This window comes from Echinops telfairi, unplaced genomic scaffold (assembly GCF_000313985.2).
Source record: "Echinops telfairi isolate 266 unplaced genomic scaffold, ASM31398v2 ScPeMD7_6;HRSCAF=24_0, whole genome shotgun sequence".
Taxonomy (NCBI): Eukaryota; Metazoa; Chordata; class Mammalia; order Afrosoricida; family Tenrecidae; genus Echinops; species Echinops telfairi.
This window is the reverse complement of record NW_022103902.1, coordinates 13400488-13415328: the sequence shown is the minus strand read 5'-3', so window position 1 is coordinate 13415328 and position 14841 is coordinate 13400488. Positions and strand designations below refer to the sequence as shown.

General features: G+C 45.8%; 1 protein-coding gene across 1 annotated transcript in view; it reads left to right on the top strand.

Moving 5' to 3' along the window:
- The window catches only part of CCDC80 (coiled-coil domain containing 80), a 38916-nt gene that overhangs the window by 740 nt on the left and 23335 nt on the right, over positions 1-14841 (top strand). The window contains exons 2-3 of the mRNA XM_004706398.4: positions 327-2212; positions 14397-14553. Of these exons, the coding sequence (XP_004706455.1) occupies positions 338-2212; positions 14397-14553 (2032 nt within the window). The 5' untranslated portion in view covers positions 327-337. The remainder of the gene's footprint in view (positions 1-326; positions 2213-14396; positions 14554-14841) is intronic.

Genomic DNA, 14841 nt, shown 5'->3' with positions numbered 1-14841 from the left:
CTGGCTGGAGGCGGTGAAACGGGAAGGCTGGGGGCAACTCAGCTGCCATCACACTGACTGGGCAGCCGGCTGGCACTGCCTGCTTTGAGTAACCTCTCCGCTAAAGGCTGGCAAATCCCAAGGGTTTAAAAGCCATAGAACCGCACCCCAAGTTCCATCCCCTGACCTTCTCCCTTCTTCTCCCAGCCTTCGTTTGTTTCCCCCTCCCCTTGACCATGAGCGAGGAAAAAGCGAAATCAGCTCCGTTTGCAATTCATTGATGTTCTTCCTCCCTCCCCACCCCCCGCACCCCCTTTCTGTTTCATGACACCCGCTGCCCCTCAAAGTGGATGACACCATGACGTGGAGAACGGGACCCGGTTTCACCATGCTGCTGGCTCTGTGGCTGATCTGTGTCTCAGAACCCCACATCCATGGGGCGAAGCGCGCGGGCCATCGGGGCCGGAAAGTGTCCTGGGTGTCCCCAGTGGGCAGTCGGCCTGCAAGGCCACTGAGGCACACGGGGAGATCTGCGGGAACGGAGAGATACCCCCGGGAGGAGCTGGGCCTCCAGAGAAGGAGGGGGGTGCCTGTGCTGAAGCTCCTGCCCCACACTGTCCTGCCAGCCCCAGCGGACTTCCGGGGTACCCAGGTGAGGTCCGAGCTGCCACTGACTGGCAGGAGCGTCCCTCGGGAGATGGTCCGGGACGAGGGGTCTTCTCCTCGGCCTAGAATGGAGCGTTTCCTCTCTGGGATCAGCTCCCCCAGCATCCTGGCCAGCTTCGCCGGGAAGAACCGGGTGTGGGTCATCTCGGCCCCCCACGCCTCGGAAGGCTACTACCGCCTCATGATGAGCCTGCTGAAGCGCGACGTGTACTGCGAGCTGGCCGACAGGCACATCCTGCAGATCTTGCTCTTCCACCAGGTGGGCGAGGAGGGCGGCAAGGTGCGCAGGATCACCAACGAGGGCCGGATCCTGGAGCAGCCGCTAGAGCCCAGCCTGATCCCCAAGCTGATGGGCTTCCTGAAGCTGGAGAAGGGGAAGTTCGGCATGGTGCTCTTGAAGAAGACGCTGCAGGTGGAGGAACGCTACCCCTATCCCGTCAGACTCGAGGCTCTGTACGAAATCATCGACCAGAGCCCCATGCGAAAGATCGAGAAGATCATCCAGAAGAATTTCGTCCAGAAGTGCAAAGCCGCTGGGGTGGAGGGTCAGGTGGTGGAAGAGGGGGACCACCCGAGGGGCGCGGGGGCAGAAGGCAGGTCCAGCGTGGGCAGTGACAAGAGGAAAGAAGATCCGAGAAGAGCACCCATCCCCCCAACCAGAGAGAGTCGGGTGAAGGTGACAAGGAAACCGGCCACCACCAGAGGGACTGCGCCCCCAGATCCCCCAACCCCAAGGGCCACCACTCCTCCTCTGGCTCCAGTCACCACGGTGACCCGGGCCACATCCGGGCTGGTCACCGGAGCGTCAAGATCGACAACCACCACTACCTTCCCCACCATTCAGAGGCTCTGGCCCACCTGGATGCATGTCTCTTTGGACCCCCGCAAGCCCCCTACCACGGCGGAGGTGACCACTGCCAGGGAACCCTCGGCCTCTGAGAACCTCTCCCCTTCCCCCAGGAAGGAGCAGCACAAGCAGCGGTCACCGAGCACCAGGAGGCCCGGCAAGGCCACCCGCGTGGAGAGCTTCACGGCTGGCCCTGCCACCACCATCTCAGAGCACAGCAGCAGGGGTGGCCCTGGCCGTTTCCGGGACAACCGCACGGACAGGCGGGAGCAGGGCCACCGAGAGCTAATTTTGGTGCCCGGTCCTCTCAAGCCAGCTAAGGGGAAACCGCCGAAAAAGAAGGCCCAGGACAAAGGCTTTAGCAACGAGTATGAGGATAAGCACCACAGCCGGCTTACCACCTCTCATCTGGAGGAGGAGCTGCAGGTGGGCAGCAAGCCCCCTAAGAAAGCCAAAGAGTCCAAAAAGCACGAGAAACCCGACAAGAAAAAGAAGGTAAAGAATGAGAAAGCGGACAAGCTCCTCAAGAGCGAAAAGCCAGCGAAGAAGGACAAGCCAGAGAAGAAGAACAAGCAAGACAAAGAGAAGAGCAAGAAGAAGAAGGCGGATAAAAGCGAGCAGGAGGGCTACCTGAAGCCCCCAGCGAAACTCTTCCCACAGAGCCCCCAAAAGTCAGTGGCTGACCTGCTGGGTTCCTTTGAAGGCAAACGCAGGATCCTCGTAAGTGAATTTTCTCCTGTGTCCTGTTCTGTGGGCTGAGATGGGATGTGCTAATGTTTGGTCTGTTGCTTTCCTTCTAGCCAGCGTGGCACACCTGGGTTACAAATTGTGCTGCTAACTTGCAAAGTCAGCAGTTCCTGACCCGCAGCGTGTGTTAAGACCAGACCAGTTCTCAGGGAAAGGTAGCCAGGCTACCGGCAGGGAGCTTCTATTGGCTTAGATAGAGGGTCGAAGACCCAGTGCGCTCAGGATCATGGTTCTAGGGTATGGAGCCAGTGGCTGGGGGGCTCCCGAGACATGAGAGCAGGCAAGCATCTGTACTCAGCTGCTTCCAAACTCAATAGGCACACCCCATCCTTACTGCCCTCTGCCAAGGTACACAAAGGGGGTTTTCAAAAGTTTGTGGAAAAATGGATTTGGAAGACAATGGAATTTTTCCACCAACCACTTCATATTTCTGGGTACAGCTCTTTTTCCCAAGTTCAAGTAGATAGGAGAATGATAATGTTCTCACATGGATTGCACGTTTCTAGTTGTAACAGCTGCATCCTGAGCATTTGTGTGGGGGAACTGCCAGGGTTCCTCTTCTCTGCCCTAAGTTTTTTCTATCTTCCTATGAAACCCTTAAAAGGCAGGCCACCTTGGTGGGTAATGGGCATGAGTCGGTGTGTGGAAGGAGGTATAAGTTTGCGTGACCCTCATGAGTTACTTGTAAAACAAGCTAACAGGAATAATCTCCCCTCACAGACTACCTCTCCATCACTGCCCAGCTACTTGTGAGAAGCCAAAGGAATGGACGATGGGGCATCAGAGTAATTGCTCCCATTGCCCATACTCCTGAATTGGGAGTCCAGATGTCAGTTTCTCTTGAGTCTTCATAGGATGAACCCTTTAATGTGTGTTCACATGTGTGTATGTATGCACATGCATGTATAAAACAAGAGACAAGCAGTACTTACTTCAGCAATGGCGGTGGTTCTGATCTTGAGCAAGCCACACTCCCTGCCCACCCCCCTACCCCCTCTCTTGGCCATTGCAAGATCTAGTTAAATGTCAGGAGGACTTTGAGCAAAAATAAGCCCTATCCTCAAAGTGAGGGCTCCTTCTTCCTGAGCCTCATGTTCCCTCCGTTTGGTGCTTGACGATTTCTCCTGGCTTCTCGATGCTGTCATTTTACACCTGGCAAACGAGGAGGAAAAGGTGATGAAGCAATTGTCTCAAAGTCAAAAATCAGTTAAGTCAATGCAGCTGCCACTGACAGCAATGTGGGTCTGGAATGGTTCTCTCTGATACCTGGGTGGGTAAAGCCAGCGTGGACCGCTGAAGGCAGCTCCTATCTTCTGAAGGCCCAGAGTGACCCCCGCCCTGCGGTTCCCACGTAAGGTGACCAGATTTTAACATTGGTAAAACCGGACACCATTGACTGGGGGTGGGGTTCCTTGATTAAAATTTTGGTCTATATGGACCAAATAGACTGTTCCCTAGCTTGTCATGCATTCTTTCCAAAAATTGGGACTTTTTAAAAATGCAACGGGACGTTTTAAATTGGGACTGTCCCGCCAAAAGTGGGACCTCTGGTCACCTTAAAAGGAGATAGTTACTCATATCTCAAGACTAGACACCTATGTTTCAGATAGTTTCTTTGAGTGTTTCAATCTGTGCTACGTTTGCATTAGGCCTGTTGCCCGCTGGAATGTTGCATTTGAAATGTTATGAAGCAAAATTTCTTGCAGAATTTATCATGGAATGTCCCAAGAGTCCCTTAGCTACTTACCTACATTAATAGTGAATCTATATATTGGAACGAAGCTAAGGCTTTAGTAGACTCTACAAGTTCATATAGGAACCCTGGTGTCATAATAAGTTAAGAGTTGGGGGGCTAACTGCAAGGTCAGCTGCTCGAAACCATCAGCTGCACCTCAGAAGAAAGATGAATTTCTCTACTTCCACAAACATCTACAGTCTCAGAAACCACAGAAGCAGCTCTATATTGCCCTACAAGGTTGCTATGAGTTGGAAACCAGTTGATGGCAATGAGTTAAAAAGTTAAAGGTGAGTGTGTGTGTGTGTGTGTGTGTGTTCTGTTGTAGTATAACTAGGTGATGATTGTTTTTTGTTTGTTTTCTTTAATACATTTATATGCATCCACTTATGTGTTTTTAGCCAGAGCCTTAAACTATATATTTAGGTTAGCAGAGGATAAACTGTTAGCCTAGTTTAACCACTAGTTGGATGTGCAAAGTCTACACAAACAGAACCCTTCCTGTCCAATTCAAAAGAACCACAGATTTCAAAATAGAACTCTTTCTGGCACTAGAGTGTTCGTTAGGGGAGCTGTGGGGCAAACTGCTCTATATTAGGGAGGGGCAGCCTTAGTGGTGAGTTCTGTGCGGTGCCCCCCTGAGTCCCCGGGGCTGTGTTCAGCATTAAGGACATCACCCAGCCCTGACAATCCAGCCAGCAAGGCAGGCAACTCCTGCTCATGGTTAGAAGTATACAAGGGGGAAAAGTGCATCCGCCTGGCAAATACACCCATTGCCCATAGTTGGTGAATCAAAAGAAAGGAGGTTTCACTACCACTCCCCTCCAGATGAGTTAGGCCGTTTCCCCGCTTCGCCTCATCCCTCCTACAGTAAGGAACCTGAAAGCCCAGCTGGGCCTTTTCTGCTTTTAACTGTGTCCCTGGTCATAAACTTGGAGCAAGTGAAAGTTCGATGACAGCTTCTGCTGATGTCATGTGAGGCGAAGCAGAAACCAGCTGGAATTGCTCTTGGCCCTGTTGGCCTTGGGGGCCAGCAAGAGAGCAAGGTTTGTGAAAAGAAAGCAAGCACCAACAGAAGGCACTGTCGTCTTGTCATCCCCTCCTCAAACATGGGTTTTCTGAAGGGCTAATGGGGAGTGACATAGACATGAAGCTGGGAAAGAGGGAGCAATGGGTGAGGAGAAAAGAGTTTCTGTTTCACCAGATGGGGAGAAAGCCAGTGCTTCTGGGTGAAGGATTGTGGGTGGCATTGATCCTTTCCCAGAGGTGTGGTAGTGCTGTGGGTTAGGTATGGGGTGGCTGACCAAGGCCATTTGTTCAAATCCATCAGCTTCCCTGCTCGAGAGAGATGAGGCTGCCCCTGTAAAATACGTAGTCTCTAGAACTCTATATAGTTTCGCTGTGAGTTAAATGTTACTCAGTGACAACAGCTGCCATTTCAGGTTATCTCAGGTATGGCTGGGAGCCAGTATGGCACACCTGGGTTAAAAATTGTGCTGCTAACTTGCAAAGTCAGTAGTTCACACACACCAGCCAGGGGAAGAAAGATGGAGCTTTCTGCTCCTGAAAAGATGTCCATCCTTGAAACCCCACAGGGGCAGTTGTACTCTGTCCTCTACGGCTCACAGGAGTCAGAATAGACTCGAGGACAGTGAGAGGGTCTGGCTGAGCAGCTTCCTTTAAACATTGCTCTTTCCATCACTACCCGTAAGAAATCATCAGTTTACAACTAATTGCCACAGGCACCATTTTCTGTAGGTATGCGGCTGACTTTTTCTGCTTGCTCTTCCTGGGAAATGCAGCTTAATTGTTCAACTGATATCCATAAAGGGCTGAGCCTATTTTCCTCCAAACGGCCTTAACTTGCCCTAACAAACACAGTTTTACATGAGGTCTGCGTTATGAACAATTATATAAAGACTTTTGGCAACTCCTTTCAGCCATGTAGTAATCTAGATCTTAACTACAATTTATCATAAGCCTCTAGTCCCATGCATCTACTTATTAACATTCTTCAGATGTAAAAAAAAAGTCTATACTAATTTCCTTACCAATTACTTTGAGGCACACTGGTAATGATGGCATGGGTCGTGGTTGAGGGAATCATAGCATACCCAAACCTATTGCCATTGGATTGATTTCAACTCATGGAGACTCTATATAGGGATTCAGATGTAAACCTTGACAGGATCAGACAGCCTCATTTTTCACCTATGGAATGCCTGGTGGATTTGAATCACTGACCTTGTGGTTAACAGTCCAATGCCTACCCAACAGTGCCACTAGGTGGGCCCAGGTGTTCGATTCTTAAATTCAATCCATCAAACCCACTGCTTCTCAAGGGCATATCCTGTAAGGTGTGTGGTTGTCTAAATTCTCAAAAAACCCTATGACAAAGGGCTTTGTAAACCCCATTCTAAAGATTAAAAAATCAAAGGACGGAAAGATTAGAGAGGTTGAAAAATTATCTATATATCTATATATAATAGGCATTAGAATTTCTTCTTTATCGTTTAATTCCATTCTTTCTATGAACTCTGTGAAGCTCTCTCCTATATATAATAATTGGCAGAGTGAGCATTTGCACTAGGGTCAGTTTCAACTCAGTATCTGAACTTGATTTGGAAGAACAGCTCTAACCATCTTGCGTTCTTGTGTGGGTGAACTTCCTGTAGGCCTGTGCTCTGAAGTGAAGGGGACATCTAGATACCATCCTGGGAACAAATCAATTTGCACACTTCAAGATTTATTGTCAGGCTTAGCTTTCTTGGATCAATGGGAAAATATATTGTTAACATTCTGGGCTACAGTGCTGTTAGTGTGGGCCTTTTGCTTTAATATCCTACAAATATGGTAATTGGTATCTCAGATCTCTGACTTTCCCAGCAGCCAGTCAAGGGCAAGAGATTGAATCCCGGTGAACTTAATCTTTCCAATGGCTTGTTTCAGTGTGGGGTTGGTTACACTGAGACTGTAGACAAGCTAGCGAGCTCTTCAGCTGAAAAATCAGCATTTGGGACCCTGAGATCATCTAACCTGTCCATCATGTAGAGGCTTCATAGTTCTGCACTATGTAAATTAAGGTGCATGTTTAAGCAAAGTGAGTCTCCTATAATGCAAGCGGATTGATATTTTCAATCTGACCTCAGGAACCTTAGATCGTAGGATAATAATGTGCTTAATTGGTTTGTTTATTAAAGAGTTTAAAGCTCTGCCTTCGTAGCTTGAAGGTTTCTTTTCTATGAAAATCTAGTGTTTTGAGCCCCTAACCAGTTTCCTAGCCCATCCCAACTCGTGGGACTCCATGTGTGTCAGAATAGAACTGTGCTGCACAGAGTTTTAAATGGCTGTTTTTTTGGAAGTCAATTTCCAGACCTTTTTTTGAGACACCTCTGAGTAGACTCAAACCACAAACCTTTCCTGTAGTAGCTGAGTCAGTTAACTGTTACACCCTCTAGGGGACTCTGTGTTAGACTGCTAAGCACATGGTCAGTGATTCAAATCCATCAGCTGCTTGAGGGGGAAAAGATGAAGCTGTTTGTTTCCATAGAGATTTACGGTCTCAGAAACCCTATACAGGGTTGCTATGAATCAGAACTGGCTCAATGCCCTTGCGTTTGTTTTAGGGCCTAAAATGGTATTGAGAACAATCTGAGGCTGAAAAGATCTTCCCACATAGCATCTTTCTATTCCTGCTTGCTCCTTTGACATATGTAAACGGACTCCCTGATCCCCCAGGGCTCACTGAGCCAGCACACCAGTTGAAACAGAGACATGAAAAAGAACCACAACACAATTTTAAAGTCATGAAACGCCCCCTGATTTATTGCCACCCAACTGGAAAGAGGCCAAGCACCACTGCCAGCAAAGAATGTTTACTGCAAAGTTCTAGGATGCTCTCTTTAGGAAGTGGGAACGGGACACAGTTTTCATTTTAAGCACTTTGAAATACTGCCAAGCGAGAAAATGAATGTGACAGAAAGGCCAATAGAGAGAGAGAAGGAGTCCCTGAAATGTGTACAGAGGATCAGCTTCCTCTCTTTTTCCTGATGCAAATTTAAGAAGCAGATGAAATGTGTAAGGGAGTAAGCCTTTACCAATGGTTGAGAGATACCAATGGTATCTATAGATTAATAGCCAGGGGCCACTGTGAGCCCTCCTCCTCTCCTGACTGTGGAATGATCCATGTGTCCTGCGATCCTAGCATCGTGAGATGCAGTGATAGGGGCTGGGGCTTCAGCTCATTGAGAGACTTAAACTCTAGTTGGGAAAGTGTGATGTAGCATAAAAGATAATAGTCTATGAAGGAAATCCACAAATTCTGAGTAGTGCAGATTTAAAAAAAAAGAACAACAGCTATTGAGCAGGTGACTCTGACTCATGGGGACTATGTGTGCCAAGTTCAACTGTGCTCCCCAAGGTTTTCAATGGCTGATACTTTGGAAGTAGATCACCAACCCCTTCTTTGAAAGTGCCTCTGAGTGAACTCAAACTTTCAACCAAGGTGATTCATGGCTTGCACCATCCAAGGACTCCACAGATAATATTGTTGCTGTTGTTATTGTTTGTGGCCATGGAGTTGATACCCACTCATCAAGACCCCATATGACCGAGCAGAACGTGCATATGAGGTTGTTTAGGCTGTGGTCTTTGTAGGAGCAAATTGCCAGGCCTATGTACCATGGAGCTGCTGGGGAGACTCAGACTGCCATCTTTTTAGTTAGCGGCTAAGGGTTTAACCATGGTCCCATCCGGACACTTTCCATAGGCAATCTTTTCGAGGTATGGAAGGTGATAATGAGTGACTCAGAGTCCGTGGAGTGGAGCAGGTGGGGTGTACTTGCTAGGTGAGGGCATGTGATGAGCTCAAAGGCAAAGGAGCGTGTGTGGGTGAACGATTCAGGGGCAGCGTGCTTTGACTGATGGCACGACTCATAGTAGTGCTGTAGGAATTATTGATTTGATATATTTGGGGTATATTTTTTAAATTTGATTCTCACAACAACCCTAAGTGGTTGGCAGAGTTGTTGTTCCAGTTTAAAGATGAGAAAGCAGAGCTTCCTAAGACTAAATGCCTTTCTTAAGGCTCCAAGCTAGTCAGGGTTAAACTAGAAGTAATATAAAGGCCTTTCAATTTTGACTGCATTCACCCATTCTCTGTGGCCAAGATTCCTTTCATGCCACCATTTAGCCATGTCTGGCTAAGGGGGGGTAAAAGAGTTGTGTAAGTTGGAATAGAGCCAAGGTTACCAAGCGAGAGACTGGCGTCAGAGAGCAGAGGGTCACTAAGCAAAGAAATGAGTCATGCAGAGTGAACGTCACCCTATCAGTGGATTAGGGCATCCTAGAACCAAGACCATGAGGTGAAAGTAACCCCCAGAGACACTTCAGTATTTTACACACGACCTAAAGCTACTGCTGGGAAGGAGCTGCCCAGGGAGTGTGAAGTTCTAAGTGATTCACACTTCGTCTGAAATTCTCAATTATGCACCAGGGGAAGAAGACTAAAGGAACATTGCAGGGTCTAAAGATACTGTTGTATTATGGTCAATCTGAGCGTTTTAAGAGTTCACGGCATAGTATAAGATGAAAGAAATTGGGGATATGGATGGTTTTGCCCTTAGAGACCTAATGCCATTGATTTGATCCTAATTCTTAGCAATCCTATGTAAGGTTTCCAAGGCGTTGAAAATCTTTACAGCAGGAGATTGCCTCATACATCTCCCTTGGAGCAGCTGGTGAGTTTGAACTGCCAAACTTGTAGTTTGCCATCCAACATTTAATTACCTGACAGCACCAGTGCTGTCAGGTAATTGTCAGTGATCTCGCAGTTCGAAACCACCAGCCACTCCGAGGGGGAAAGATGAGGCTTTCTATTCTGGTAAAGAGTTTCAGTCTCAGAACCCCACAGGGCAGCTCTACCCTGTCCTAAAGGGTCACCACGAGTCAGCATCGACTAACGGCAGTGACAGCATCTGGGTAGTTGTGCCCTGGTGACTCTTTGTACAAATATTCTGAACATGGACTTATCCATTACTTAAAATCCACCAGCACCAGCAGTTGACATTGAGTTGATTCTGTGTGAAAATATAACTTTGTTCCATAAGAGGCTTAATGGATGCTTTTTTTCTGAAGTAGGTCACCCACCAGGCTTTCGTTCCCAAGCACCTCTGAGAGTCTACCTGCATGCTTTCTGTCAGCAATCACAAGTGTTAACTGTTTGCCCAACTACACACTCACTGCCGTCAAGTCAGTTCCAACTGACAGAGACTAAAATGGCAAGAAACCCCTGTGGGTTTCCAAGACTGTACATTTTTACAGGACTAGAAAGCCTTGTCTTGCTCCCAACCTGTCTCCCATAGAATGGCTGGTGGTTTCAAACTGCTGGCCTTGTGGTTAGCAGCCTCATGGGTAAGGACTCCTAATTTAGGACAGAAAGCTAACAAACACAAGAGTATTGCTCGAGTCAGGTCTGAGCCTTGACTGAGTACTCATTAACAGTAAATATCCTCCTCTAGCTTTTAAAAAAAGGCTTGCCTGTCTTGTGTTTGCACTTAAAACACTCATTTTATTTATTTTTAAAGAGTGTGTTTATGAATGAGGATTAGCCAGAAGTTAAAAAAGACTAAAATATCCTGAATCAAAATACAACTCCCCGATTTGGGCTACCCTCAAAATTTGAAAAGAAAAAAAAATTCAAATGCTCATTAAAACAAACTAAAATTACTACCACCACATATTTATATAAATACCTTAAATGGCTAAAGCAACTGCCTTGAAGGGATCCTTTGACCAGGTCAAAGGAAGGCAATTCAGGACACTGAGAAAATTATCAAACAATATCACATACAAGTAAAATTTTGCTGAAGATAATGTGAAAACAGCATTAATTAACAGGGATCTGCTAGAAATTCACATCAGATTCAGAAGAGGATGTAGAGCAGGGGAAATCATTGCTGATATCAGATAAATCTTGGTTGATGGCAGAGAATACCAGACAGGATAAAATATTCAGAACATTTGATTGTCTCATGTGGAGTCCAGACCAAGAGGCAATCATTGGATGAGAGTAAGAGGCTACTAAGTGGTTTAAATTTAGGAAAGCCGTGCCTCAGGGTTGTATTCTTTCTCTATGATGATTTAATTTGTACAGTGAGCAAGTAATCCCAGAAACTGCACTAGAACTCAGCACCAAGATTTGAGGAAGACTTCTTAATAATTTGCAATTTGCAGACACAGTCTTGCTGCAAGTGAAAAGGACTTTAAGTATTTGCCCATAAAGATCAACGGCTACAAGGTATACGGATTATACCTTAGCTTTTAAATTAAAATAATAATAATAATAATTCACAATTTGACTAATAAGCAACATCAAAATAATTGGAGAAAAGATTAAACTTGTCGATGATTTAATTTTGACCTGAATTCACAATCGCTACCCAAAGAAGAAGCAATCAAGAAATCAAACATATTGCACAGGCACATCTGCTGCAAAAGACCTGTTTCAAGGGTTAACAAGATTGGTGGGAGTCCAGAGAGTGTGGTCATTAGTGCTCCCTCAGACTGGGGAACTCACCACATGGCTCAGTTTTCAGACAAACCACAGACGGGTGTACAAGGTGAACAACAACAATCTGTAGGACTATCATCCATTCCAGATCAAAGGGGGAGCATTTTTTTTTGTTGTTGTTGTTTTTTTGTTTTGTTTTGTTTTTGTTTTTGTTTTTTTTAAAGGGGGAGCATTTGCCCAAGGACAAATTTCAAAGGGCAGGAAGGGTTAGAAAAGGAGAAGAAATGGGAAGCACAGGAAGGAAGTGGGATGAGTGGTTACATGATGGGAATTGCAAGTCACGGCAAGAGACAAAAACGTGCGTAAACTGGTGAATGGGAGACTGACTCCGGAAATCATCATCCAATTGTGAATTGTGAATAACATATTAAAAAGCAAAGATGTTACTTTGAAGACTAAGTTGTGCCTGACCCAAGCCATGGTATTTTCAGTCGCCTCATATGCATGCGAAATCTGGAAGAAGGCGAATTTGTATATCTCAATTATGATGTCCTCCAAGAATATTGAAAATACCATGGACTGCCAAAAGAATGAATAATTCTGTCTTGCATTTTGGCCATGTTAACTGGAAGAATTATTCCTGGAGATGAGACATTATGCTTGGCAGTGTAGAGAATCCTTAAAGAAGTGGGCAGACCTTTAAGGAGATGGATTCACACAGTGGCTGCAACAATGGGCTCAAATATAACAATGAATTGTAAGGTTGGCACACACGGCAATGCAGTGTCTGTCCTGTTGTATAGTGAGTTTGGAAGCAACTGGACAGGACATAGCACACACATACACAAGTATAAATAAATTAATAAGCTTGGAGACATATTATTCTCCACCCCCCGCCCTGAGAAGTTATATTTCTAAAACAAGTGCTTCTTACTCACCATGTCCATCCTAAACAATCAAATCAACAAACCCAAAATTTAAAAAATAAGCTATATCACACCTAATTAAAATAAATAATAGGAAAAAAAATTTTACCCCAGAAACCTTCGTTAATATTCTACTGAAAGGCTATTAAACACATTTTTCAATTCCATGAGCAATAATCCTTTTTTCATATATAACCTGTACGCAACAATAAACACTGATGGAGAAAAATATATGGCAAGATCAAACTGGTACCTGATTGATTAGAATTTTTATAAAGTATTTGGAAGAGGTTTAAAAACGTTGCCATCTTCCCCTCAGGAAAATGCCAAAGTGGGTGAAGCCGACTGTTAGCTCACTTGGATACTAACCAAGAGGCTTGGGGGCCAAGTCTATTTGGAAGCATTGCAGGGGGGGCTATGATCCAATGCTAAAGAACGAGTTATTGAAAGCCATATGGGGCACTTTGAATGACACAGATAGGGTCACCACGAGTCAGAGGGGACCTGAGAAAACTGGCTCCAGTAGAAATCCCAAGCCAAAGAGAAGTTTCATAAGACTAGGCGAGTAAATAGAAAAGTGTCCAATAAATTAGAATGTGGTCAAATCAAAGAGAACGTTTAAGGAACACTCCTTTCAGAAGGCTTGTTTATGAGCTCAGTAGTGAATCAGCAAAAGACAAGTAATGTTCATTAAACGCGTTAGCGCCGGAAGGTACGGTCATCAGGAAGAGCCAGCAGAATTAACTTCACATGTTTGTACTAACGCAACATGCCTAGTCTCTCATGTCACATCGTGGCGATTTCAGCTCAGGAAAATTCTGGTGCTATTAGAGAAGGCTCAACCCAGGGTGGCAAAAGAATCAAGGGGCTAGAGAAATTTGACACTGGGAGAGGTAAAAAATGTGAGACTTCCTTAAAGGGTTCAGAAGGATGTCTGAAATACGGAGGTATCCCATTTTATGCAAACTAACAAAATAATCCTTTTCCCAGGGGTTTCATCTCGAAAAATACTCCTTTCAGTTTTTCTATCTTTCCTCTGTTCCTCAGAAGAAGCCAGGGGTTACTACTGACGAGGAGACAGGTTTGCTGAGGGAATGGTTGGAGCCCTGGTGGTTACACATTGGGCAGCGCACTGCAAAGTCAGCAGGTGGCAACCACTGGCTGTTCTGCAGGAGAAAGATGAGATTTTCTGCTCCAATAGAGAGTTACACCCTGTGAAACCCACAGGGGCAGTGCTCTCCTGTCCGACGGGGTCACTGTGAGTCAGCATTAAGGGGAGTGAGTTTGAATTTTGAAGTGAAAAATACCAGACCTAAATTGGAAAGAAGGCTGGGTGGAAAGAATGAAAACATGCTCCAATATCAAATGATGTCTATCAGAACACACACACACACACACACACACACACACACACACACGCACATTGGGACACAAATTTTTCTATGACAAAATTATATATATATATTTTTCCAGGCTTAAAGACCATCCTAAAAACTTTCTTCAAGATTGCCTAAATTGAAAAAAAAAAAAAAGTTGAACCATGGAATCTCCCCATAGTTCTCAAAACCCACTTGTGAAGTTCAAGTCAGTTGAACATGAAGTAATAGTTGTAACCCCTGAATCTGTGAATGTCTGATAAGCCAACTGGGATAAGGGAGGAGTAGCACTAACTGCCAAGTGTTCATGTGAGGCTCAAAAAGCCTTGCGAAATAAATATTCCTGTAGCGTTCACAAATGAGAAAAGTAGGACACAGGGAGAAGTAGTCCTGAAGGGAAGTGGAGAAAACTCCAAGCTGGCTGGCACCATTTTCTAAACATCCCCTTTCAACGAATCTCTTGTGGCCCTGATTCTATTGACTGTCCAATAGAATAGGCAGTAGCTTACCTGCCAGCCATCACCACTGTCCTGAATTATCTGCTTGGCTTTTGCGCCGATGTGAAACTATCCATGCAAATTAATCTTTGCTTGACTTCACCCACCTCCAGCTGATCACCGCTCCCAAGGCTGAGAACCACATGTATGTGCAGCAGCGAGATGACTATCTGGAAAGTTTCTGCAAAATGGCGACCAGGAGACTCTCCGTGATCACCATCTTTGGCCCAGCCCACAACAGCACCATGAAGATCGACCACTTCCAGCTAGGTTCTCTTCAGCCCTTGCTTTCAGTACCGTCTTTCTCCTCTCTCAGAGGGTAGACCAGGGGGGGATCCCAAGGGGAATGCAGACAGCTCCGCTTCCCTTGTGGTGACAGGGGTCTGTTTGCTTACCTATTTATACTTCCATGAAGGGGGTTTTATGGTTAAAGTTCCAGCATGATCAAATGAAAAATATATAAGCACTGTGTGGTTGAAAGGGTTCCCTAGTGGCGTAGTAGTTACACATTGGGCTGCAATCCTCATGGTCGGCAGTTCGAAACCACCAGCAGCTCTT